This window comes from Sciurus vulgaris, assembly GCF_902686455.1.
Source record: "Sciurus vulgaris genome assembly, chromosome: 2".
Classification (NCBI taxonomy): Eukaryota; Metazoa; Chordata; class Mammalia; order Rodentia; family Sciuridae; genus Sciurus; species Sciurus vulgaris.
The window spans coordinates 89984640-90009683 of NC_136462.1; the positions used below are offsets into that span (position 1 = coordinate 89984640).

The 25044-nt window shown below is 51.7% G+C and overlaps 1 protein-coding gene across 1 annotated transcript; it reads left to right on the plus strand.

Annotated features, from left to right (window-relative positions):
- Positions 1-1140: 1140 nt before the first annotated feature.
- On the plus strand, positions 1141-24552 carry BAHD1 (bromo adjacent homology domain containing 1). The gene is given in 23 exon segments (XM_079129328.1): positions 1141-1494; positions 16293-16564; positions 16566-16595; positions 16597-16623; positions 16625-16642; positions 16644-16676; positions 16678-16920; positions 16922-16948; positions 16951-17049; positions 17051-17125; positions 17128-17286; positions 17288-17371; positions 17373-17426; positions 17428-17532; positions 17534-17753; positions 19467-19616; positions 19619-19851; positions 20742-20765; positions 20767-20842; positions 20845-20904; positions 21371-21447; positions 22335-22426; positions 22898-24552. Coding segments are annotated over 22 exon segments (2334 nt in total). The 5' UTR covers positions 1141-1494; positions 16293-16306; the 3' UTR covers positions 23088-24552.
- The last annotated feature ends 492 nt before the right edge of the window (positions 24553-25044 follow it).

Here is a 25044-nt window from a genome sequence, read left to right on the forward strand (position 1 = left end):
GTGCCCAGGACTCAGCCCCTTCCCGCACCTCACAGGGACCTCCCACTCCTCTGTCTGACCTCAGCCTGCTGTGCCCACCCACCCTGCTGACCCCTCGAGCGTGCTCAGGCTTGGAAAGGCACGTCTGTGGGTGTGAGAGACGAAGCCACAGCATTTGGTGACTGTGGAGAAGCCAGGTAAGTGTCTGCATTTGGTCCTATCCCGGCTTGGGGACGCGAAGGAGGGAGTCCAGCCGCGCCTGTCAGGCTGCCCGCCCCCTTCCCCCTCCCCGGAGAGCTCTGATGTTCCCCGCGGTGGTGGAAGAGGGTGTGTGGGTGTCAAGGACTCACAGCCCGGGTTCTGCTGTCAGCTGGAAATGGACGAGGGTTCCACATTCGGTTTCTAAAGAGGGTGAATTGCGAGCTCGGGTGGGGGGGCGGGAGGTGAAGGGGAGAAAGAGGAAAAAGAGATGCGGGTGAGGGGTTACCGAGCCAGGACCGACCTTGCTTGAAAGGAAAGGAGACGTGGCAGGCAGGGAAGTCGGAAAGATGAGGCAAGGGCGGGAGGGGCTTCTCAGCAGTCGGGGCCCTTTCGCTGGAGTCTGGGGCCCTTTCTGCAGGAAAGGGGGTTTGTTCTCATTTGATTTTCGGCCGGTCTTCCCGAAGCTTTGCCCTGGGGGCAGCAGCCTCCGATGAGGGTGGGGTATTTCTCCGCCCGCAGTTTTCTCCAGTGGGTGCTGGAGAGAAGGATAAGAAGAGGGATGTAGAGGGGATACGGTCAGGCTGGGGGTGCGCGAGATAAGATTTCTCCCGGGGTGGGGGGCTGCAGCTGGGCGTTTGGGGTTCCAGGGTCGGGTCACCATGGGATACGGGCTCGGGCTCTGGAGACGAAGAGAAAAATCCAAGAAGCCGGCAAAGAAAATCACCCCCCCGCCACCACCCTTGGCACCGTACCCCTCCCCCCAGGCCCCACCACTCCCCGCACCGCCTCCCCCGGCCGCCTCGTGCTGCCCCCTGCGTTGGGACGACCGACCCACGGCTCTGATTGGTCGGAGACCGGGAGGGGGAGCCGAGGGCCGGATTGGCTGGCGGGGCCAGCGCAGGGCGGGGCGGCTGATTGGCGGAGCTGGCCGAGGGGCGCGCCGCTGATTGGCTGGGGACGAGGAAGCAGGAAGGAGGGCGGCGGAGGCTCCGCTCTCGGGGAGTTTGTGGGGGAACCGCGAGCGGCGTAGCGGATCCCGGAGCCCGGCCCCCGCCGCCAGCCCGTCCGGCTGCCTGCCCCGCCCGTCCGGCCTCCGCCGTCCGCCCGCCCGGGCCAGGCGCGCCCGCCCCCCGACGGCCCCGCCCGGCCGCGGCCCCCGCTCCGCCCGCTCGGCCCCGGCCCCCAGGAGGAGGCGCTGACGCAGCAGCGTGGAGCCCGGGAATTGAGCGCCCCCGGGGGGTTCCAGCCGCCGGATTCTAGCCCGGCCGGGGCCTGCGGGCGCCCAGAACCGCGCCGTCCGCGCCGCCCGTCCTGGTGAGCTAGGGGCCGGGGTCGAGGAGGGGGAAGGGGCGAGCGGGCGGGAGCGAGCGAACGAGGTAGGCGGACAAGCGAAGGGGAGAGGACCGGCCGCCCGTCAGCGCGCCCCACCGAGCGCGCCGCGCCGCCGCCCCCGCCAGCCCGGGAAGGGACGGACGGACGGACGACGCGAAGCAGGTGCGGCCGCCCGCCCTCTTGCGCCACCTCCCTCCCCTGGGTCCGGCGCCACGGTCCCGCCATCGGGGAGCGCGGCGCGCCTCGAGGTGACAGCCCCTGGGGGCCGCCCGCCTCGCAGGCCGGGGCGGGGTGGGTGGTGGCCGCAGGGGTGGCAGCTCGGCCGTGCGCCGGCGGCGCGGGCGTCCCGGACTGCGGAGGGCGGGAGGAGGACGCCGGTCGTTTGCTCGCCGCGGCGGAGCCGGCTTGCCTCGGTGTGCGCGGGCGGCGAGGCCCCCGCCGCGCCCCCTCCCCCATCGCGGTCCCCGAGGCAAGGGGCCGCGGCCGGGGGCGGCGCCGCGGATCGCTCGCTCAGGTGGGGGGCGCCCTTCCTCGCTGGTAGCTGACCGGTTAGTGCCGGAGGGGGGCAGAGAATGGGGGCTCTGCCGGGAGGGGGGCGATAGTGTAGACCCGATCCGATCCGGCTGGAAGGAAGGGAGGCGCCGAAGACGGAAGGGGGACCGGTTCGAACAAGCGAGTGGTGGGCCGCGGGAGGCCCGGCGGGGACCGTGCGGGGCGGCGGCCGAGTCCGAGGCGGGGCGGGGGGAATCGAAGTTGTCAGACCGCCTCCAAGTGACAGCGGGACCCTGTGCTCGCGGCCCAGACTGCCCATGCCCTGCCCGCCCCGCCGCCTCTCCTCCGGGGCCGGGGGCCGGGTCAGGTCGGGCCCGAGGGGCCCGCTTGGCAGTAAAGCGCCGGACAAAGGCGGCGCCCGAGCGGGCGCAGGTAGTGGCGTCGGGGAGGGGAGCATGTCCGGGGCACCCACCCCGAGAGGCGGGCGACATGACCGGACTGTGTCCGGGAGACTGCGGGGCCAGGGCTCCCGCCTGGAGGAGCTGCGGCACTAGCTCTAGGCTCCAGCGGCTGATCTCCTCGAGACTCTGGGAGGAGTGGGGTCGACTTGGCCAAGACGGAGGGGCTGGGGTGGGAGTGTGCGCACCGAGCGCCCTGGCCGGCGGTGACCCGGCTGGGGGACACCCAGGCGACAGTCCGATGAGACGCTCTAGAGCCTGCCAGCTATGAGGAATTTTCAGCCAGCCAAGTGTGCCTATGGGGCACACTCTATGGGCAGAGGTTTAACTCCACCTGGGATGTCTCCCAGTTGTCCATTTGTCGGCAGTTTTAAGAGCTCAGAAGCCTACTTGGATTGAGACTAGGACTGGAACTAGTGCGCCGGTGATCCCTCCACAACTGCCTTCAGCACTTTTCTTAAGCCAACAAGGCACCCACTTAGGGAAATGAGAAGCTGAGCTTATAAATCGAGACAGAAATTTAAAGATAAAATAAAAATAAGGTTTCCATTTCTTCTTTTTGCCACCTGAAAACATCTCCCCACCCCCTCCCTGTCTTTCCACAAAAAAGAAGAAAAGGGCCTCAGAGGGACACCACAGTCCTTGGCCAGCTGAATGATACTTGGGAACCACTGACTTGAGCTGTGAGTGCCTCTAATCCCACCAGTGACCAACTAGGCTGGATCCTGTTTATTCTTTTGTGAAAAATCTACTCAGAGCTCATGTGACCCCACACCTAAAGGTCTGAGAATTTGGGATTGCAATGACAGGGACACTCATGCTGTTTACAACAGGCACTTTTGCTGAGAATGTGTGTTCACAGTTGTACCTCAGTGGGACTAGTTAGGAGCTGTTCTCATCTGTGGTTGGCTGTAAGTGCACCCTGAGAAAGCTACCTGTCAGCTGTGCCAGAGCGGTAGTAGGGCATGAAGTTAATGCATGACTACCCCATCCTCCCCCCAGGAGGGTCTAAACCCTAGTCTGGGCAGAGTTGATGCTTGTGGGAAAGGGAGATAATACTTCATGCAGGAGACTAAAGTTTGTCCAGAGAATTTAATTGTATGTCTAAAACCCAGAGAAGGTCAGAGAATCTCAAGTCCTGTGTGCCTTCTCTGGGCTATGTCTGATTTCTTTTGGTACCAGTCAGGAAGGGTGAGCTGGTCTGGCTGCTGGAATGTGAAGGGAAGTTGTCAAAATAGAAAAATAGCCTTTCGCTCATTGATGAGGCACTTACTTGATAGGAGACTCTTGCTAGTCAGATCAGTGCCTAGGAGGGCTGGCTGTGGGGAGTTGAGCCAGCAATGAAGTTCTCTTTTTGATATCTTATTCCTGTCCTTTCTGCATCCTGGCTGTCCTCATGCCAGGCCTTTTGTTGTCAAGGCTTCCTTTTCCCTCCTGCTTCCTTTGACACTTCTAATCCAATTCTGTACCCAGCTACCAGATCTTTCTTCCTAAAGCATCCCTTTCTTATGTCACTTCATTACCCACAAAAATTGCCATGACTCTCCTTTTCCTGCAGTCCTGATCCTGGACACTGCCTTAAAACTCTTCCCTAACCATGCCATGTACCTTTCAGTTCCCTGCACCTTTGCTCCTGCAGCTCCCACCCTCTCCTTTCCTCCCACTTGTCTATAGTCCTTGCTCTTGCTCAGGCCAAAGTAGTCATCTGCTCAGAAGATTTTCTAACATGGTATCTTCTTGAGTGGTTTTATAGGTTGAAAGTTTAAGGACAGGAACAATATGAGTATTAAACCTTTCTGTGTATGTGTGTGAATATTCCAGTGTTTCTCACAGGATGCTGTGCACATCATTTTGTTGAATGAATAAGTGCAGTTGGCTGCCGGAATTGAGAACAGAAGGGAAACCTTCCCTCCACTTTCTTAAGAAATGTTCAATATGGAGTCCTTGGGGGGGTTTCTGATCTTTTCTGTGAAAGGAAAATAGATAGGGCATGTTTAGGGGGCTCTAGCATGGGAAATTTATCTGCTGTTTCTGGTATTTCTGCAAGTGAAGAGTCAGTCCTGTGGATTGCTCACATGACACCATATAGACATGAATTGGGAAAGATCCGTAATCCTATTTTCCTCCTACCCCAACAGACAGTTGTCTGTACTCGGCTTTGCTGTTCTTATGCAATTTCCTTGTTTCATGCTAAAACGAATCCATATGTTTTATCTCTTCTCAATCCGGTGTAAATGAGAAAACACAATTTTGAGAACAGAAAAGGAAAGTAATCCTGGCTCTAGCTCATGGATGGGACTTCTAGGGTTTGTTTTGTAGAAGGTGTTTTGGGGGTTATCACTGACTGGAGGCACGATCAACCCCACCTTAGACCTGTCAGAAAGGAAAGTTGTGGTCCCAGCTCTCTCAGAACTTCATTTGTGTTCACCATCAATTCTGGTGGACTATGGAGGAAATGGAAAAAAGGTCTGGTGACTTTTTTTGGTATTGGGAATTGAACCCAGAGGTACTTAACCACGGAGCTACATCCCTAGCCTTTTAAAAAAGTTAGTTTAGAGACAGGGTCTCACTGAGTTGTTGAGGCTGTCTTTGAACTTGCAGTCCTCCTGCCTCATCCTCCCAAGCTGCTAGGATTACAAGTTTGCACCACTGGGCCCAGCTGGTGACTTGTTTGAGGTTAGACAGTGAAAAAACATTTTGCATTCATCCCTTTTCCCCCAAATCTCCCTTTTGTGCCCCAGTTTGATGATGAACGGATCAGCATTTCCCTTCTAAGTGGGAAGCCCACCCCTTACAGTTGCTATGACAATGCAGATCTGCTCCCTGTTAATTAAAAAAACAACAACAAAAATCCTACTACTTCTCTCCCTTCTACCATAACAGGAGAAAACCTACCTCACAAGGCCTCTCCTGGTTGGGCATTCTCCTCAGCAGCTCAAGCTATTTTCTGTGTCCTTTCCTCTCTTCTTGGGGATTGTCTGAGTTTCTTCATCCTGAGCAAATTGTGCACCTTTTGGAGCCAGCAGCTCCTGGAGCACTTCTGTCCAGAAGGAGTGAAAAGGAGTTCAGCTATTCATTTGTAATGCCAATTAAAAACAAGCAATTGAACCCTCCTCTCTTTTTTGCACTTGGGTTCGAATAGTGTCCTCCACACCTTCTCTGATAATCAGAGGTATGAGTTGGGGAGCATTTGTCATCCCATTAAGGATATTTCAGTAGACCTGGAAGGGATTTCAACCTTGTAGCAGAAGTACTTCAAATTGGGAGTTCTATGGGGATTTGGCAAATTATTTATTTTCATTTCTCACCATCTCTCTGTCCCAGCATCCAAGAGGACTTAGGTGCATTCATTTTATCTATTCTTATTCCTCTTGGCCTTGCTTCAGCAACATCTGGTCTCAGCACCCTGTCTCAAGGTGAGTCATAAAGGAAAAAAAAATCCTAAGGAAAAATGAATCTGTGGAGTTGAGAAGTAACCTGGGTTGAACTAAGGCTGCCAGCTGAAGCTGCTGGGTTTTATGGAGCATTATATGAACAGGCTGGACATTAAGGGCCTTCTTTTATGAATGGGATGTGAGAATGTAATAAGCAGCATCTCTCAATGGGGAAGCATTTTCCAAAGCAGTACTACCCTGCCCAAGTATTTATGGGAATTTGCTAGCATAGTCGGGCTAAGGATCACTTTCTTTGTGAACTTGTCATTGTGCTGAGGACTTTGAGGGACAAGGAGAAGAGTGCTTTGGTTTCGTGAGGGCAGCCCTAGCACTCCTGCTCTGCAGGTCTCCTGGCCTTGACTTGATAGGTCAGCTAAGGGCTGAAGTGCCTTTTAATGCTGAGAAATGGAAACTACCATGTGTAGTCAAGAGTGCACAAAAGATTAAGAAGCATAGATGCCGCCTGATTGTGCATGTGGTCTAACACTTCTGTGACTCCTTAGGCCTCTCAGGACAGGGCATGGGAGGTCCTTAGATGATGAAATCCTGCCCTGATTTTATGGGAGACATCTAACGGAGTGGAAATGTACGGGTTTGAAGTTCAGCCCCTTATGGTCCCTAGCCCATCTTCTTGTACTTGCCGACTAATGAGCAGTAATAATGAGTTAAATGTGAGATGAGGGAAGAGAGCAGCAGTAGAACGCAGACAACCATAAAGACTCAGGGCCAGCCAGTTTTCAGGCTCTTCATACCACCAAGTACTGTCCTGCCCCTCGGGTTCCAATTGGGGAGGTTGGGTGTCTTGCCCAAGGTGAACTTGGTCCAAAAACAGGGGACCAAGGCCTGTGCTGGTTTGGGATGTGCTATCACATCCGGGCCTTGGTGTTGTGTCCTGGGAGGTGGCCTCATCAGATGCACCCTTCCCAGTGGAATATATGCGGGGTGTCAGGATGGTTATTCACCCCAGTTCAGTGTCCTGCGCACAAAAATAGCAATTGTCCTTGAAGATTCTCTACCAGAGTTTGTCTCGGCCTGGCTGATGTGAATTTGAAACTTATTTCTAAGGAACCATGACCAACTACCTAATGAAAAACAGATGACTTTTCTTAGTCAACGGTTTATCACTGCCAGGTAGGGACTTGAGTCTAATTCCTCTTGCCCCAGTTCCTTTTCCAATAGGTTGGGGAGAGGAGATGTTTGGATCCCCGCAGGCCTTGGGAATCAGATCCAGTGTCTTTCTACCTTTCTTCTTGACCCCAAAGATCTCACAGACTCCCTGCCTCCATCCACGCAACTCTTTCAGTTCACTACTCCTGCAGAGAAGAGGGATGACCCACACTTAGACCCTCTCCAACGGTAGCTACTTGACTGAAGTTTTGGGGGTGACTTGGTTTGTTAATTCCCTTGTGGGCCATGTGGTTTAGAAGCGAATTCTTGGTTTTCAGAGGGTCTTTGTAGGAATCCATGAGAAAGTTATTAGAATGCTATTTAATGCCAAGGGATCCTGACAAGTGTGCTAGAAAATAAAGGATGGTGGGTCGTGTTTCTACTATGGTTAGGGTTGGCTGGGCCCTCCTCAGTAGTGAGAAGTGTCCCCTGCTTTGTACCTGAAAGGGACTCACAGTTTGGACAGAATGTAGAAAAGATATTAAAAATGGTGAAATAGCTACAAGAGGTGATCTTTAGGGAAAGTTCAAAGTATTGGAATTAATTTGTCCCACAGAGGTAGCTAACATGCAGTGACTGTGACTCTGTACATTAAAGTGGTTGTCTAGAGTATGATGACCAGTTTTTTAAGTCTTAATTGCAGTCTGAGCTGGAGGAAGAGGATTTCATCTGGTGCAAGAGACATGCATAGATGCTTTGGGGAAGTTCATAGACTCATATCTTTGGAGCCATTACTGCTTTTTAGGACATAAAATTGGCTTGATTCAAAGCACATGTAAGAGTTCATTGGGAACTTTGGGCCATTTTTCTTGTAGAAACAATTCTTAAAATTATGTTTCCTGGCCAGCCCACAGGTGACCTTTAAATAGAATACAACCTTCAATCTCTTGCTGAAAATTCAGGAAAAATTAACAATATGTTGTAATGGCAGTATTTAAAGCAAGAGAGGCAAAAAAAGTTGAATGTGCAAGTTATCTTGAATGTTGGTAAGCCACACAGCATCTATCCTGTGAGGCTCTAATAGAGACAGCAAGTAGGAGTGTGGGCTTTGGAACAGACAACTACTGGATGTCCCACCTCTGCCCTCCTCACCATGGCAGTGTGGCAATTTCTTTCTAATTCTTTGTACCTATTTCTTCGACTTGAGGACCATGGTTAAAAGCTATGTCAGGGGCTGGGGAGATAGCTCAGTCGGTAGAGTGCTTGCCCTGGGTTTGATCCCCAGCACCCAAAAAAAAAAAAAATTTATGTCACAAAGCTCTCATGAGCATGGATGAGGATGAGTCCCCCCCCTCCCCAGGTACTGGGGATTGAACCCAGGGCCTCAGCACATGCTAGGCAAACACTCTACCACTGAGCTACATCCCCAGCATAGAGGAAATGGTGAATGCAATATGCTGAGGGTGGTGCTGGGTACATAGCAAGTACGTGATGAGTTAGCTGTCCAGTTACAGTAGACTGTTCTGCACACTTAGAGGACTTGGGGCTGATAGCACTAACTCTGGTTCTTTGCTGCTGATTTCACCTTCACTTGTGTAACATTGTCTAGGCACAAGTGTGCCTAGTACTAACTACTCAATTTAATGGTTTGGGGTAACAAATGGAACGTTTTTCCTGAGTACCTGGGCAAGTTCAGAGAGAGAAAAGGATGGGAGGAAAGTTTATGCTTTGTAAATAAGAACTTTCCCAAAGTAACCCTATTGGATTAAGGTACCCCTAATGGATTAGGTTGAAGAGGCACAGTGGACTCCTGGGATGGGGATCAGGGACTCTTGTCCTGGACTCCAAGCTAGTACCATTATTCTAGTTTAGAAATGTTATACAGCTGAGCATCCTGATGCAAAAATTTGAAATTCTCAGGTTGTACTCAAGTTTTAGATTTGGGAGTATTTTTAGAGTTTGAATTTTCAGATTAGGGATGATCAACTGGTAAAGTCTATGCACATGTTTAAAAAAAAAAAAACAAAAACAAAAAACTCAGAAATCTGAAGCACTTGTATTTCTAAGGAATTCTGAACTTGGGGGCAGGAGAAGGTGGGCAGCCAGATCTTCATCCATGCAACAAGCTCTTATTAAGCCTGTGGATGGAATTTAGTGGCAAGGAGGGCAGAACTGACCGGTCTTCAGTTTGCATCTTGTTGCAAGTGGTACTAGTAAATTAAGTAAGAGGTAATCATATTAGGTCAACTCACTTTGGTGGGGTCTACCTTGTGATTTGCTCCTGCCAGTGAAGTGTGAAGTCCTGATCTTGGATCTTGTTCCTCATGGTTGACGCATTCAGGAGGTTAGTATTCTGTTGGGAAGATCTAAGGGAGAGCCCCCATGTTGGGCTGGGCAGCCAGTTTTTCTGTTTAGGAATAAAGATAGTATTTTCAGTCTCAGCAGGCCATCTTAGAAAACTAAGCTTTTGGTTTCTGGAGTGTCCTGGTGATTGTGGGGTTTTTTTGTTTGTGTTTTATGGTGCTGGGGATTGAACCCAGGGCCTCACACATGCTAGGGAAGTGTTTTGCCAAAGAACTACACATCCCCAGAACTGTCCTGGTGGTTGAATCAATGCACGAATCTTTTTGCTGCTCCTGGGCAAGTACATTGAGCAAGTTGGTGAGCTGTTGGCAGGTTTTTTTGAAGGATGGTGTATTGGTAGCATGAGGTTTCCCCCTGTTTTGCTGAGAGCATAATGCTGAGCTTTAGGGTGTTCTATCCTCATTCCTTTTTTATTTCTCCCACACTATTAACTGCTCAGAGCAAATGGGTCCTGTTCCAAGTATTGCTCCTGGGCCCAACCTGGGCAGTGTGGCATGTGAATGGAAGGGTCTGAAAGAGCCTTAGCCTGGAGTTCCTGTGCCCTCAGCTTAGAATAATTCTCCATGGAGAGGAAGGATGGATTGTATAGAGGAAAATGAGGGTGGGGAGGGGGGGGGGGGGAAGGAAAGATAATAGAATGAGGCAAACATCATTACCCTATGTACATGTATGATTACACAAATGGTGTGACTTTACCTCGTGTACAAGCAGAGAAATGAAAGTTGTACCTCATTTGTGTACAATGAATCAAAATAGTAATAAAGAATAATTCTCCATGGAGGGGTGAGGCTGGGGAAAGCTGCATTTATCTGCTGCTGCAAGACTTCAGCCTTTGTCTGTTGCCCCTTCCTCTATCCTGCTGGGTTTTTGTCCCATAGTACACCTGGCTTGAGGTAGCCCCTCAGTGAACATTTGAATGAAATCCATGTTCCCCCTGCAAAACTTCTTGGTCAAGCTGTGAGCCCTCCATCACAGCCTTGTCACAGTACACTGTCTTGCCCTATCTTCTATCAGCCCATGCTTCAGTTTCTCAGTTTTTTTTTTTTTTTTTTTGTTGTTGTTGTTTTAATTAGCCCTTAGCCTGGTACATGTAGGGGAAGCAGGGAAAAGAATGGCTCAAATTGAGCTCCTACTGTACTAGGCACTCTGCACACATTCTGATTTAACTTAATCATCACAACAATCTTGGTGTGTGGACAAGAAAACCGAGGCTCAGAATTCAAGCCCTTGACCAAGCTGAGTGGCTTCTAATCTAGTATGGGTATCACCTCTATTTGGGGGCCAGCCAGATGTTGACTGAATAGGCAAAGGTCACAAGAGGTGCTGGATCTTGGGAATGAGTTGGGGATGCTCTGGCTTAGCTGAGCTAGTGCCTGCAGATATCGTCAACCTCATGATCATAGGAGCTGTATACTGGGAAGGCAGATAGGGGAAGGCAGATTGCCTGAGGTAGGAACTTAGACCTTAAAAGAAAATTCCTGAAGACTAGTTTGTATTACACATGATTACCTTCCAATTTGTCAGAGTTTCTTAAAGGGGAACACTGGTATGACTAAAATACAGTGCTCTCTGTATACTGCCCTGGCTCAGGGATCTCAGGATCAATATGTAAATCCAAGGGTTGCCCTCCTGTCTCTACATCCTCAGTCCCTCTGTAAGAAGGGTCCTGACTCAAGACTGGGCATTGGCAGTTCATAACCCTGTGAAACAATTCTATCAACTCTGCTGTTGGTACCTTCCTAAACTTTGTTTTCTAACATACAGCGAGGGATCTATAGCCTAAGTTAGAACTCCCCCTCCCTACTGGGATCTGGTTGCCTTTATGGTGACAGGAGGGGAAATATCTGGCTTTAGCTCTGGATCTTGAAGTGGAGGTTCTGGACATTTGGGTGCAACTCTGAGCCTCTGTGCCTGGTCTCTCTTGCTGGGCTGGTCAAGAGTGGACATAGACCTTGCCTTTATGAGATGGGGCTGAACCTTCCCAGCATGGCTGCTCCTGCTTCTCTATGACATGTGAGGAGCAGGTCGTCTGACAGACCATAAACAGGATCGGTACCTTCGCACATTGTGGGGGTAAGCCTGCTCCTTAGATGGTCACCAGACCTGAAGGTACTTAAAAACAAGCCTGTGCAGGCTGAGAATATGGCTTATTATTGAGAGCACTTGCATAGCAAGTGGGAGACCCTAGGTTCAATCCCTAGCCTGTGTCAAGATGAGCCAAGCCAGTTCCCTTTGATTGTACATCATGCTTCCTGTTTTCTAGGATCCAGCATGGTTTGCAGGGTGAATTGAGGGCCTACAGCAAGTGAAGCTGAGTAGATACCAAGGAGGTGGGGCTGGTGGCCAAGGTCACTGCTTTCAGGAGCTCTGTACTGCTAAAGCTGGGCAGTTGCACTGAAGCCTTAGTCAGATGCTGGAGCAGGCAAGAATACATATCCTTTAACCCCAAACTGGGTTTGGCCTTGCCTTTGCCCTTACCCTCTGAGGAATTCACCTTCTGAGTGGAATTGTTGTTCAGGATCTGCTCCTGCCCCTCTTCTGTGTTATAAACCAAGCCCCCACCCCCCACTCCCCTTACTGGCTCTGCAAGGAAAAAAAGCAGTGTCATCATCTTACCTCTGGTTGGATACTTGGGTTGTCCTGTTTGAATAGTAGCAGAGCAAATTTCAGGTGCAGGCTGGGTTTTGGGGTTTTAGTGGCATGAGGGGCTGGCTTCCCTGTTGATGCTACTCTTGGCTCCTGCTAACTCCTCCTCTCTGCTAGGCTTCTACAGTGACTCACCATCCTCACTACCATCCTGAAGTAAGGTTGGTGTGTATCCATTTTAGCTGAGGAACCTGAAGTTCAGAGAAGTGAAGTTAAGTTGATCATGAAAGGAAGAGTAAGGATTTATTTTTATGTTTGTACTTTTACCATGCTGGGGGTGAATCCCAGAGCCTTGTGCGTGCTAGGCAAGTACTCTACCACTGAGCCACACCTCCAGCCCCAGAGCCAGCATTTAAATCCATATCTGCCTACCTCAGTGCTTTGGTTCTTTTGTTTTTTACTTTCAAGAGACTCAAGGAAAACCAACACCTTTACCTGGCTTTAATAAGAACAGCAGCTCCTACTGTTTTTCCATGAAGTAATATCTACTAAAATGCCTCCCTTTGTGCTCTTACTTGCTTTTCTTTTCTGATAGAAGATTCAAGAAACTCGGTACTTCTGACAGAGTGTTACTCCTTTCACAGTGGGAGAGGTTATTGCCAAGAGTGAATGTGGAGGAGGGTAATGCTTAACTCACCTCAGTTAGCTTCAGCTCTAATTGGAGGGAGGTATCTGCGGCAGTGCCATTCCTGGTCTCACCAAGATGATATCTGGTCTGTTCTTACTCAAGGCCCATGAACACTCACTCTCCATTAAAAACAAAGCAGAATTTTAAGTGTGGTAGGAAAGAGCCCCAGTATTGAGATCCTGAAGATGGGGGTACCAGGTGTAGCCAAAGCTGGGTGTATAAGGGGAGAGCAGGGACCAAGGCTAAGGGCCTTGGCCTTCCCTGTGCAGCTTCTGCTTGTGGGGAGTGATCTGTGTTCTGACCTTTCCTTTAAGCCTCTACCCTCATTTTCCTCCTCAGCAGTGCCTTCAGACCTCTGAGTTCCCTTGCCTGAGTCTTCAGCTGGTCACCACGGCTTCTTGGCCCATGTTCTACCTGCACTGGTAGCTGTGGTGTATGGTGCTGTGCAGCTTGAAGACAAGAAACAGGACATCTCACCTGTTCTGCCTCTGTGGGGATGACCTCTTCCAGCCCTGGAAAGCTTGAGCAGTACTAGGGCCCAAACATCACATGACACTTAACTAAACCTTATCTCGTTATGGATTTTGAAACTAGTGCACCTCAGGTGGAGATGACCTGTTTGTTGACTTTCAAGTATACTTGTGGGGATTTTGGATTCAACCTGTGGTTTTCTGAGTTTTGGGCCTGGAGACTGACTAGCCAGCCACTGTTCTTCATAGCAACTGTTCAGAACTTAGGACAGTCATACTGGTTTTCTCTAATGAGAGCTTGCCTTAACACCATCTAAGTGAGAAGTGGTACACCCTAGGGAAGTCCTTATAGGAGCCTTCCTCAAAGGGGCCTGGACTACCTGTGCCTAGGAGGATAGGAATCCCAGAAAGGAGGAGGGCAGTGGTAGAAAATTCCTGGATGAGCTAGCAGACGTAGTAGGGGCAGCAGGAGAGTTCATAGGACTGGAATAGGATCCGATCCTACTGCTTTCCCGGGATCATCTTCCCCCATCAAGCCCAGTTGAGCTATCCCTTACATGTTAGAGGGGCCCTGACAAGTTCAGAGCCCCTCCACCCAGCCCCACCCTCGGGAAAAGCTGCAGCTGAGATTCTCACAGGTGCATCAAAGCATGACTCACACCTGCCCTCTTCTTCCCTTTCCTGGTATTGGAGTGCATCAGAGGCAGGCAGCAGAGACCCCAGCCTCTCTTCAGGATAGTGACTTCGCCTGCCTGAGGCACCACATGAAAGTTGGGAGTTGTTTTGCAATGTGCTTTAATGGCGGGGCTGTTTTCACCCATGACTACATGATGAGCATTCAGATTCAGAGGAGGCTAGCAAGAGACTCCTAGTGCTTGATTTGGAAATGGGACTTGTACCCTGTGATTTAGAGGCTTCCCAGATGTCTGCCCCCTGGGTTGTCCCTCAGGGACTGGAGAATTGAATGGGAAGTTAAAGAGCAATGTTCTCTACAGGGAACACATTCTCAGGAGACAGGCTCTTGAAAATGGAATAATTTATAGTCAGGGCACTGTCTCTCCTTCCCACCTCTCCCTGCTTGGAACCTTTTGTATGCTGAGAGGAAGCCTCCCAGAGACGGGACAGGTATTCCTGGACCTGGTGACCATACACCCAGCAAACTGCTGAGGAACAGGCCAGTCAGTCCTTCCCTGCTAAGAGTTCTTCCACAAGCCTGGCCTGTACTGACTTTCTCTCCCACCTACCCACTCCTTGCTCTGTACATGGTGTCCATGTCCTCAAAGGCCACGGGCCCAAGTGACCTCAACCTTGGCTCCCAGCCATTTTTAGGCCCAGCCCCTTTGGAAATAGGGCCTGTTGAAGGGCTTTAGCCCCTGCTCCACTGCATTTTCTGTTCACTCAACCTCCATCTTCAGGCCCCTTGCAGATAAAGAGGCTAGACCTGGGCTTTCCTGAAAAATAAGATCTGCTGCTGCTGTTGCTTGCTTCTCACCTCTAGCACCCGGTGTCCTCTTTTGAGAAAAGGCCCATGGGTCTTAAGCAACTGGGGTGCTTTGAGAGTGAAAGAAGGCATTGCTAATAAGTGTGCTGAGCAGTCAGGGGCAGTGGTCACTCTGATAACAGGAAAGAGTCTTATTGAGTCTAGGAGATGCTGAGGATTTTTAGGAACTTGCTCTTTCTGTATCTCAGGAATGAATGAATTTTCCTCCTGTGACTCTCTTTTGCCTGGGGCCCAAACTCTGGGCAGTGGCAGGTCCGCACACATGGCCAGAGCGAAACTTATGCCTCTCCTTTCCAGTTTTCCAAGTCCTTTCTCAGAGGTGAGGGTTGCCCATGCAGCTTTCATGAGTACCCTTTCTCAATTAGTTCAGCATGTCTCTGGAGAGAAGGTGCTCCCCACCATTGGCGCAAGGCCTCAGCAGTGAGGTGGGAAGGACTTGGGACTTTCAGGGTTAAATCCCAGCCCAGCAGGGACTGCTCCCAGCTCTGAGTTAGTGTGAATAACAATAGCATGGGAGACTAAGCTGAAAAGCCCAGGCCTGCTGGATGGGGAGGGGTCAAGGGGTGCCTAGTGAGTGAGGAGCATTGTCTGGCACCTCACTTGGCAGCCTCTGTGCTTTGGGTTGGAAAGTAGATAGGAAGTGAACAGCAGTAGTCTCTGACCACCAGCTCCCAACTCCCTGCTGTTCTGCAGGTCTGTGTTGCCTTCTTTATAAGCCCCTCTAGGTTTTTTACTCAGAACTGGGACTCAGGCTACCCCAAGTGTATGTAGGGGAATGTTTGCCAAGCTAAGTGAAGTTATGGGATTACACCTGGTTGTGGGCATCTCTCTGGAGCCCTGAGATTCCACCTCCCCCATCCTGCCTGCGGTCTGACTGAATGCCTACCAAGAGGGAGAACCAAGGGACAAGGCAGTCCCGCTGTGTCTCCTGTGTTAATTGTTCTCCCCAAGGAGTGTGCTGATCCTAGCCTTGATGACACTCTTCCTCTGTCAGGATACATTTTGGGCTGCTTTTCCCTGCAATCTGAACTGAAGTGGTGTTGGCTTCTTCTAAGACTCACTGAGACCTCCCAGTCATGGGCTCCTCAAAGCCAGGCCTCACCCTTCTTCAGGCTTTTCTAGCAAGATCCAATTATGGCATTCCTAACTTATATATCAGAATCCTCAGGGGCTGGACTTGGCCTCCTCTGCACTACAGCCCAGTTCCTCTCTCATCTCTTCATTGTCCCTCTCTTTATCTTCCTGTGAGTTGGGGGAGGTGGCCAGTAATGCTTTGGTAATACTTGAAGGAATAGGTGGGCTCCTATCCTGCAGTGAGTATCTGGTGGGGAGGAGAGCATATAGAGAGGGTCAGACATTTTGCCTCTGTTTCCTCCTGTCCAATGGTTCTGGGGTCTGTGGTGTATCTTGGGTTCTCCAGGGCCTTAGTTTATAGGGAAACCTGGATTGAAAGTGGAGTGGAAAAACCAGTCCTTGCACAGCTGTTGTTCGCTTTGTTCCCACTGGACCTTTGTACACTGGAAGTGGGGGGGCAGGTTCTAGGAAAAATCCAGCCTGGAGACAGAGTAGGGGGTGGGCCAGAGTTACCACAGGTGAATCTGGATGGGCTGCATCGGGAGAGAACGAAGGACGGGCCAGGCCAGGGCAGGCTCCTCTCATTGCCTGCCTTATGTCCTGCAGGTTGGAGGGACTCCATGACACATACTCGAAGGAAGTCCCTTCCTGTGCTGAGTTCAGGCCCCACTGGGCACCAGGAGCCCCTGCAGATGGAAGACAACAGTATGGAACAAGGGGCTGAGGGTGCAGAGCCAGGCATGCCTGAGAGTCCTGTGCACCTCACCGGGCGCCGCAAGAACTACCCACTGCGTAAGCGCCTCAATTGGTTCTCCGAGAAGCCCAAGGCCTGCAAAGTATTGCTGACTCGCCTGGAAAATGTGGCTGGTCCACGAAGTGGCAGATGAGGCTGATGATCTACCCCCTGACACTGCCTAAGCCCCCCAGCCCTGCCCCAATCCAGTGAGGACACTGGTCCTTGCACAACCCCGCAAGAGGCGTCTGGCCTCCCTTAAATGCGGAGGCCCTCAATAACCTGCTGTTGGAGCGAGAGGACACCAGTAGCCTGGCCAATGCCCGCCGTAGTCGAGGGGAGATCCCACCGAGCCGGGACCGTGATCGGGCCACTGGGACCTGGTCCTCCTCCAAGAAGCGGCCATCGGCTGGGAGATGTAGGAGAGGGAAGTCCAGACTGTCCCCAGAGCCAGCACCAGATGAAAGTGCCCGCAGAGATGGAGATCCAGCTCCCAAGAGGACTGGCTAGCTTGAATGCGGCCGGCTTTCCCTGAAGTTGAGCCAGGAGCGGGAGCTACCCCTTCGACCTCCTCGTGCCCATGCAGAAGCAGATGGGCGTTCCGCTGAGCCTCTGGCACCCAAGGTCGCTACGACCAAAGTGGACCAAGGTCAATGGCAAAAATTATCCCAAACCCCGGCAAGGGCCCAGCCTTGGGGAAGCCTGCAGGGCCCACCTGGCTGGCAGGAATGCCCTGATGAGCCATGGTCATCTGCCACTCCTCGTGGGCCATCCGTCCAGCCACCTCATCAGCCCCTGAGCAAGGCTCTGGAGAGCCCCATGGGGCTGCGCTCCCACCACCTGCCTCTGCTGATGGGGGGTCAGGCTGGCCCTGAAGCCAGAACCTGGGCGTCCAGGCGAGGAGTCACCTGCCCCCAAGCAAGAACTGCATCAGCCCTCTTTCCCTGCACCGTCAGCTGTCCCCCCTGCCAATGCCTGGCAACCCTGCCGACTATAATGGCTTATGTGGGAGGACCCGAGCTCACTGCACTAGGCAGCTTCTACTTGTACTGTGGCCAAGATGGACTACAGTGTGGGAGCTACTCTGCCTGCCCCATGCTCCCTGAAGGCAAGCCTCTCTCCAGTGGCTGCCCCTAATGAGGGGCTTCTCTTGGCCCCTAGCTCAGTGCCCTCAGGCACTCCTTTCCAGCACCCTCCCTGGAGCTCATCTCGATACTGCTCCAGTGAGGACACTGGAGTGAATGGCTACAGCGTTTGTGGAGTGTTGCCCCTGTCTCTTACCCACATTGGCACTACCTGTGGTGGCTGCCCCTACAAAATGCCTTTTGCAGCAGGTAAGCCCTTTGGGAGATGGGATATGCTGGGCAGTCTTTTGGATATGGCATCCCAGGAGGCTGAGTGGTGGTTCCAGGCAGGGGCTTCTTTGGGTCTAACTATTACTGAGAAGGTAGAGGGCTTTGAAAAAGGAGGATTTACCTAGTCTGCCCCAAGCCTAGGAGCATTCCCACAAAAAAGAACCCCATATTTAGCTCTTGTGGCCTACTCTGTCCAGGCTGTTAATGGAGATATCTTGACCTGACAGATAGCGTTACATTGGTGGAGGGTACAGGAGGGCCTGTCCTCCTTCCTCTTTGAGATTTCCATTATTAGACTCTTAGGTATTAAAATTAAGGTTTACCAAGTTGTTCCCAGGTCTTTTCCCCCCACCTCCCCTTGAGGAAAGCTAGAAATACTTTCTAGGAGTCCAGACCATCTTCACACTGGCTGAATCCAGCATTCGTGGGAAAGTTAGTGGGTTCCAGGCTCAGGAGGAATTTGTGCTAGCTGTGGTAGGACAGCTTTGTCCTGGCCATACAGACCTTGAAATAGAAGAGGTGCCCAGACATGACATTACCTTGCTAGATGTGAACAGGATAGGCACACCCCAAGAACAGATGAGCACTTTCCCTGGCATGGTTGGGATATTATCAGGGCCCACAAGTGTGCCTTCCTAGCTAGGCCCAGGTACCTTAGAGGCTCATGCCCCAGCTGATGAGATACCTTCAGACTAGTAGAGGTATTACCATCTGCCTCTCCAGTTCCTGGGTAGAAGTGAAGTGACTGGAGCCATCCTGGTCAGCCAGTCTGCCCAGCTGCTAGGGAGGTGAGGGCTGGATCTTAGAGCTCCCCCCACCACGCCCCTTCTTGCAGGGGTCTATAAAACAACTTTATAGACCACTTGGCTCTGACCAGACTGGTTGTATCAGGTTCTGACATGAGTTGGAGTGCTAAGAATGAAAGCAGCCTGCTTGGTCTTTTTCCTTCTCTTTCATGCATTCCCCAAATCTAGACCCTTACCCTTCACCCTGATATCAAGGCCTCCGGTAAATACCATGTACCAGCTGCCATTCTAAGTGCTTTACATATAGGAGTTCTTGTGACATATAATTGGGCACAGATTCTGGAGCCAGACTGCCTGGAATTAAATGTTCTCCCCCACATTCTTTTCACGTGACCATGGGACAAGTCAGTAACTACTCTGTCTATTCCCTTAAATGTAAAGTGGGAGTAATAGAGCCTACCATAGGATTGTTGGAAGGGTGAAATGAGCTAATACATTCATAAGAGAAACAGCCAGAAAATGCTTTATGATATTCATAACTACTGCTAACATTGCACTGAGGGACAGAGTGACTTGCCTGAGGTCACATGACTGGTTAAGTGGCAGGTGTGGGACTCATATCCCAGCCTGACTTCAGAAATGCTGCTCCTGAGCACTGTGGAGCCCTAGAGAAGATCAAGCCAAGGAAGCCGTTTCTGCTGCCTCTCCTTCTAGCTTGAGGGGATATAGGAATGTCTGCTGGCCAGTCTCTAAGGTCAAGAAAGCCTCTTTTACTTTGATCAGTCACTCTGACAAGCACCCTGTAAAGAGCTGTGTTCCCACCTGCCCACTCAGGGTCTTTGGGGGCACACTTAAAACTAAGACAGGAGCAGCCTCCAAAAGCAGATAAGCAAGAGGGGTTACAGCTTGTCCTTACCTGCCCTGATCCACTCTCTCCTTTTTTTAGAAGGCTGCAGGTCCCTGGGCCAGCTGGAGTTTCCTCTCCCAGAAGCTGGCCACCCAGCCTCACCTGCCCACCCACTTCTGGGATGCCCTGTGCCCAGTGTGCCACCTGCAGCAGAGCCTGTTCCCCATCTTCAGACACCCACATCGGAGCCCAAACTGTAGCCCGTGCGTGCCCTCAAAGCGCCAAGCCTCCTAGTGGTTCCAAGTCAGGTCTGCGCACAGGTTCTGGTTGCAGGCACACTGTGAGGAGCAAGGCTGCCCGCAGGCCCAGCCACCCAAAGCAGCCTCGTGCCCAGCGCCCTCGCCCTCGCCGCCCCGCCGCCAGCCGCCGCACAAATGGCTGGGTACCTGTTGGGGCTGCCTGTGAGAAAGCTGTCTATGTCTTGGTGAGTGTCAACTCTTAGCTGATGGGGAAGGAGAGGGTGACAGTGGGGACACAAGACCTGCAGTGAGGTGGTGACAAGGGGCTCCAGTTCACTTGCACCTCAGGAACCAATCATGCTACCCTGCCCATTTCCTCAGCCTTTACCAATCCTGCATCACATGCCTTGGGGAGACTGGGGGATGCAGTCAGGCATACCAGTAGTTGGTGCAGCCATCTGAGTATCTTTACCTCTCTTCCCTGCTTACTTTGTTCCTTCTGTCCTGAACAGTAAGATGGAAGATTTTCTGGAGATTTTTGGGATCAGTATGTAAAGGGGTAATTGGGATGGTCAGGGGAAATTGGTGATACAAGAACATTTGAGATAGTGTAAAGAATGTCAACTAAAATATATTGGGCAGTTGTTAAATTTGATACCGGCATGGAGCTAAGTATTTTGTATGTGTTATTCTCTTTAATCCTCACCACTACCCTATGTGGTGTAAACTTCATGGTCCTCTAATTATCTCCATTTTATAGATGAGGAAATGTAGTCTAGCATTTTGCCCATAGCACCATCACTTAAATGATGGTTAAGGGTCCAATTCAGACTGTGCCATGCTGAGGGTCTTGCAGAAAGACCCAGCTGTCAGAGGCAGGGTGGTCTGAACAGGGCCTGGAAGACTTCAGGCCATTTTCCCACCCCTGTTCCGTTGTCCCTTTTGCTCTCTAGGCATGCTAATTCTCTACCCCCTTTCTGTCCCTGAAAGCCAACTCAGAGAGAAGCACTCAGTGTGTAAACATGGTTTGACTATCCTATGGAAATTGTAGAGAGGATGTCATTCTCTTCCTCCTTCTGTCCTTCCTCTCAAGTGTTGCTCTGAAAGCCGTTTGTGTCAGTGGTTTGTTGCCTAGGATGAGCCGGAACCAGCCATCCGAAAAGAGCTATCAGTGCGTTAAGAACGGCAGTGGAGAGACAATCCGGGTCCGGGACACTGTCCTCCTGAAGTCAGGCCCAGAAAGACATCTACACCTTATGTTGCCAAGATCTCTGCCCTCTGGGAGAATCCGGAGTCAGGTACCCCTCAGGCTAGGGACCAAGGGGCGGCTGCCTTCACCAGGACTGTAGGCACCCGGTCAGGCCCCTGCCTAGAGTTTGGCCTGGCAGAAAGTCTCTTCCATTCTGCATAGAGTCTGACTTCATTTAGCTGGGGTCTCTCTGCCTGCCGAGGCTGCAGCAGTCTTGTGACATAGGTTGGATCAGTGGTATTAAATTGGCTGGCCAGCCACCAGAGCCTGGGCACCTGTCTCCCTGCTCAACCTGTCAGTGCCTCTCCCCCTTCTCCCTCCGTGCCCAACAGCATTCCAGGCCACTGAATGCTTGGCCTTGGGGGCGGGGGGGGGGGGGGGGACTGGTGGAGCCTGAAGGATTGGGCCAGGCATTAAGGTTGGACAAGCCTCTAGGGCAGGCAGTCAGCCTTTCTGCCTATTCAAGTAATCAGGATTACTAGCTCCAGCCATGACCTCTTCTGTTGTTCCCCCAGGAGAACTGATGATGAGCCTTCTGTGGTATTACAGACCTGAGCACTTACAGGGAGGTCGCAGCCCCAGCATGCACGAGGTGAGCTGACTGGCAGGGTTGGGGATGGTGAGGTTGAGGCAGAGTGAAAGGTTGTGATACCATTAAGACATAGTTTGGGAAGACCAGCTATGAACAACCAAGAGTCTGGGCTTACCACTTGGATTTTAGAGAACCTGGGGAAGGACCTGGTTTTTAGCCTCTTCCCAGCACTGCTATAATTCATGATTCAGGGGAATAACAGAAAGGGAGTTCTTTAAGGGAAAGGGGTGCCAAAATGGGAGCAGGTGAATGGGTCCTGGTAACAGGAAAAGTGAGGTGGAGCTGCACACCATCCCTAGTATTGCCTGCATTATGAGAGAGAGGAGAGGCAAGACTCTTCCCAGCACTGCCTCCATCTCCACAAAACTGTCTGTGAAGAGAGGTGATTTGAAGCAGGGGGTTTGTACAAGCTCACCTTTATTTCCTTTCCCTTTGCAGGATGCTTAGCCACTGAGCCACATTCGTAGCCTTATCTATTTTTTAAGATAGGGTCTTACTAAGTTGCTTAGTAAGTTGTTGAGGCTGGCCTTGAACTTCCATTCCTCCTTGCAGGAATTTTTCATCAAACTGAAAAGATGGGGACCAATTCCACTTTCCTCTCTGGGCATGGGATGAGTGGTCAGGGATCAAGATGTCAGTGATAGGGGCTGGAGCAGATACCTGGCTATTCCTGAGTAGAATGAAACTTAGAAGGAATATAGGAGGAATGCCTAGGAGTGGTATGCAAGGCACATTTAGACTGAATATCCAGGGAAGCCCCCTGCCTTGCTGGAGTTTGTTCAGGTCAGCAGTCCTAGCAGAGTGGTAATGCCGGCCTTGCTCCTAAAGTTAGGTGCTTTCCAACCTTGGTAACCAACCTCCTCCTGTCTTTCCTTGAGCCTTTGCAGAATGAAGTTTTTGCATCGCGACATCAGGACCAGAACAGTGTAGCCTGCATCGAGGAGAAGTGCTATGTGCTGACCTTTGCTGAGTACTGCAGGTGGGTGGTGCCCTGTACCCTCTGTTTGGTCTCTCCCTTCAGACTTCTCAGGGCAATTTGAGTAGCCGGATGGGATCCCCAAGGAGATTGCATTCTGTTCTGAGCCCACCCTCACTTACTGGGCCTGATCTCCCAGAATTTTCTTCCTTAGAACCCACCTCCACCACCTGATTTTTTTGGAGGAAATAAAAATTCTTGCCCTACTGAGATAAAATGATTGGAGCAGAGGTGTGGAGTGTCAGCACTGCTCTTAAAGAAAATCTACAATTGGCAGGAGATTTGGGAGGGAAGCCCTGACAGGTTTGGCTCCCCAGAAGTAAAGAGAGACGAACCGGCAGTGGCAAAATGGGTGGAGGCACCACCCCTTGACAGGCAGGGAGGGCCTATCCTGGCTCTCTGAGGCAGGGAGGGGAAGGATTGGTCTCCTGTGAGGTGACTGTGGTAAAGACGAGCAAATGGTCTATACTGCAGATTCTGTGCCATGGCCAAGCGACGAGGCGAGGGCCTCCCCAGCCGAAAGACAGCACTGGTGCCCCCGTCTGCAGACTACTCCACCCCACCACACCGCACAGTGCCGGAGGACACGGACCCTGAGCTGGTGTTCCTTTGCCGCCATGTCTATGACTTCCGTCATGGCCGCATCCTCAAGAACCCCCAGTAGCCTCCTTGTGCCCACATTGGGGCTGCCCATGGGCAAGTGGGGCTCAGGGCAGGGAGCACTGCTTGAAGCACAGCACTTGGTTAAGGGGATACAGGGGCCTCTGATTGATTCTCTTTGGGCGGGGGAGGGCAGGGGCCCCTGTGGGTTCTGGGCCCCATGGGAGGGAAGGGGAGGCCAGGGTATAAGAAAAGCATCAGAGCCCTCATCTTGGCCCAGGTACCTATCTATGGTCCCTTGGGTGGAGACTCACAAAAGAAGCAGTCTTCCCTGAGACCAGGCCAAACCTGAGGGACCTGGGCCAAATAGGGATTGGGGCAAGGAGAAAGTGGAATGTCCTTCGGAAACCAGGCCCAGCAGGCCCTTCTGTAGCCTCCCCTGGGCCCTCCAAGGGGGAGCAGGAGCCAGCTTTACCTCACCCACTGTGACCCGCTTCTTCCCTATCAGCCTGGGACCAGGCTCTCCCAGATTCTAGCATGGCTCTGTGCTTGTTCTTTTGAGGCATAAAGAGCCAGAGTCTGGCTTCCAGAGCATTGACTTCCTCTTCTTGGACTCGGGGCCTTTCCCTGGCTTTTCTCCTTTGCCCCTGCAGTAGCCACTGGTGCTGGGACAAGCTGACCCAGCCCTTGCATTCATGGGTGTGGTCCACTTGTGGGAGTCATCCTCCTGTCCCCCTCCCTTTGAGGCCACCCAGTAGGTCTGGCTTCCCAGAAAGTTAACTGATCAATGTGGCTTGTCATGTCTGGGAGGGCAGATGGGTCCTGGGAGAGGGTGGGGGGCAGGGGGCAAGGAAAATTGCTACCTGATTTGTTGAAGATTTTTCCTCTTGCCTTATACTTGGAGGTTCTGGGAAACCTCTTGCAGAACTTCACACATGACTCTTCAAGCCACACCCACCTGAAATCAAACCAAAGGAGTGCTGTGGCTCCCCTTGCCCTGCCACCCCTTTACCCTAGTCTTTTTGTAGATTGCACTAATTTACATCCCAGCGAGATCAACACTGTAATCAGTCCACAGACCTGCTGAGCTGCAGCCACTCACCCTAGGAATTAAGCACCTGCATTTTTAGTTTGTTCCTATTGCCCAGAGGCCCTGTTCTCACTCATGCTGCTCCCTAGAGTAGATTGATTAGGAGGCTCAGCTCCCTGTTGTCTTTTCCTGGACTCGGCCAGACTGTGGCACTGGGCTCTCTTTGAGGGGGCTGGGAGGCCCAGTTACTTAATATTTGTACCCAAAGAGGAGCACGGTGGGGAAAGGGAATGAGTGCAGTGTGGCTTGGGCCTGGTGCTGGTAACCTACTGGCTGAGCACTTCCATGAGGGCCGGAAGGTAGCCCCAGGTCCTTTCCCAGGAAAGGACAGACACAGGCCCGCAGCTGAGAAGGTAGCACTGGGGAGAAGACAATGTTGACAGGTGCTGCAGAGGGAGGTGTAGTGAATTCTGAGGGCACCCTTGGCACCCCACTGTGGGCCTCTCCCTGACGGTCTTAGAAGACAGGTTTGGGCTGCCGTGACTGGTCCAGGGGGTTGGGCTGGGTGGTGGCCTGGAGGCTTCAGAGGTGAATTTTGTTGCTTGGGAAACTGATCCCAAACCTGACAGGGAAGTGGGGACTTGGGTCCCTTATATGAAATAAGCTGTTTGAGTAGGTGTTGGTCTAGGAAGGTGGGGTAGTAAAAGAGGTTGGCAGAGTGGCAGCCGGGGACCCCTGGAGAGCCATCCTTGGAGTCCTGCCCCATTCCCCATGGGTGCTGCCAAGGAGCCCAGCCTCACCTATAGGAGAGGAGATCAGGGCCCCTCCTCCCAAAAGGCAGGGGTCTGCTGCCCAAAACTTAAATGCTTTTGAAATCTCTTAGATGTGAAATTTTTTTCGACCTGAAAAATGCAGCTGGTAGAATTTCAATGGAAACATAATCCATGTAAAAAAATAATATTTTAGTTGATATTTTGTAAAAATGCACTTT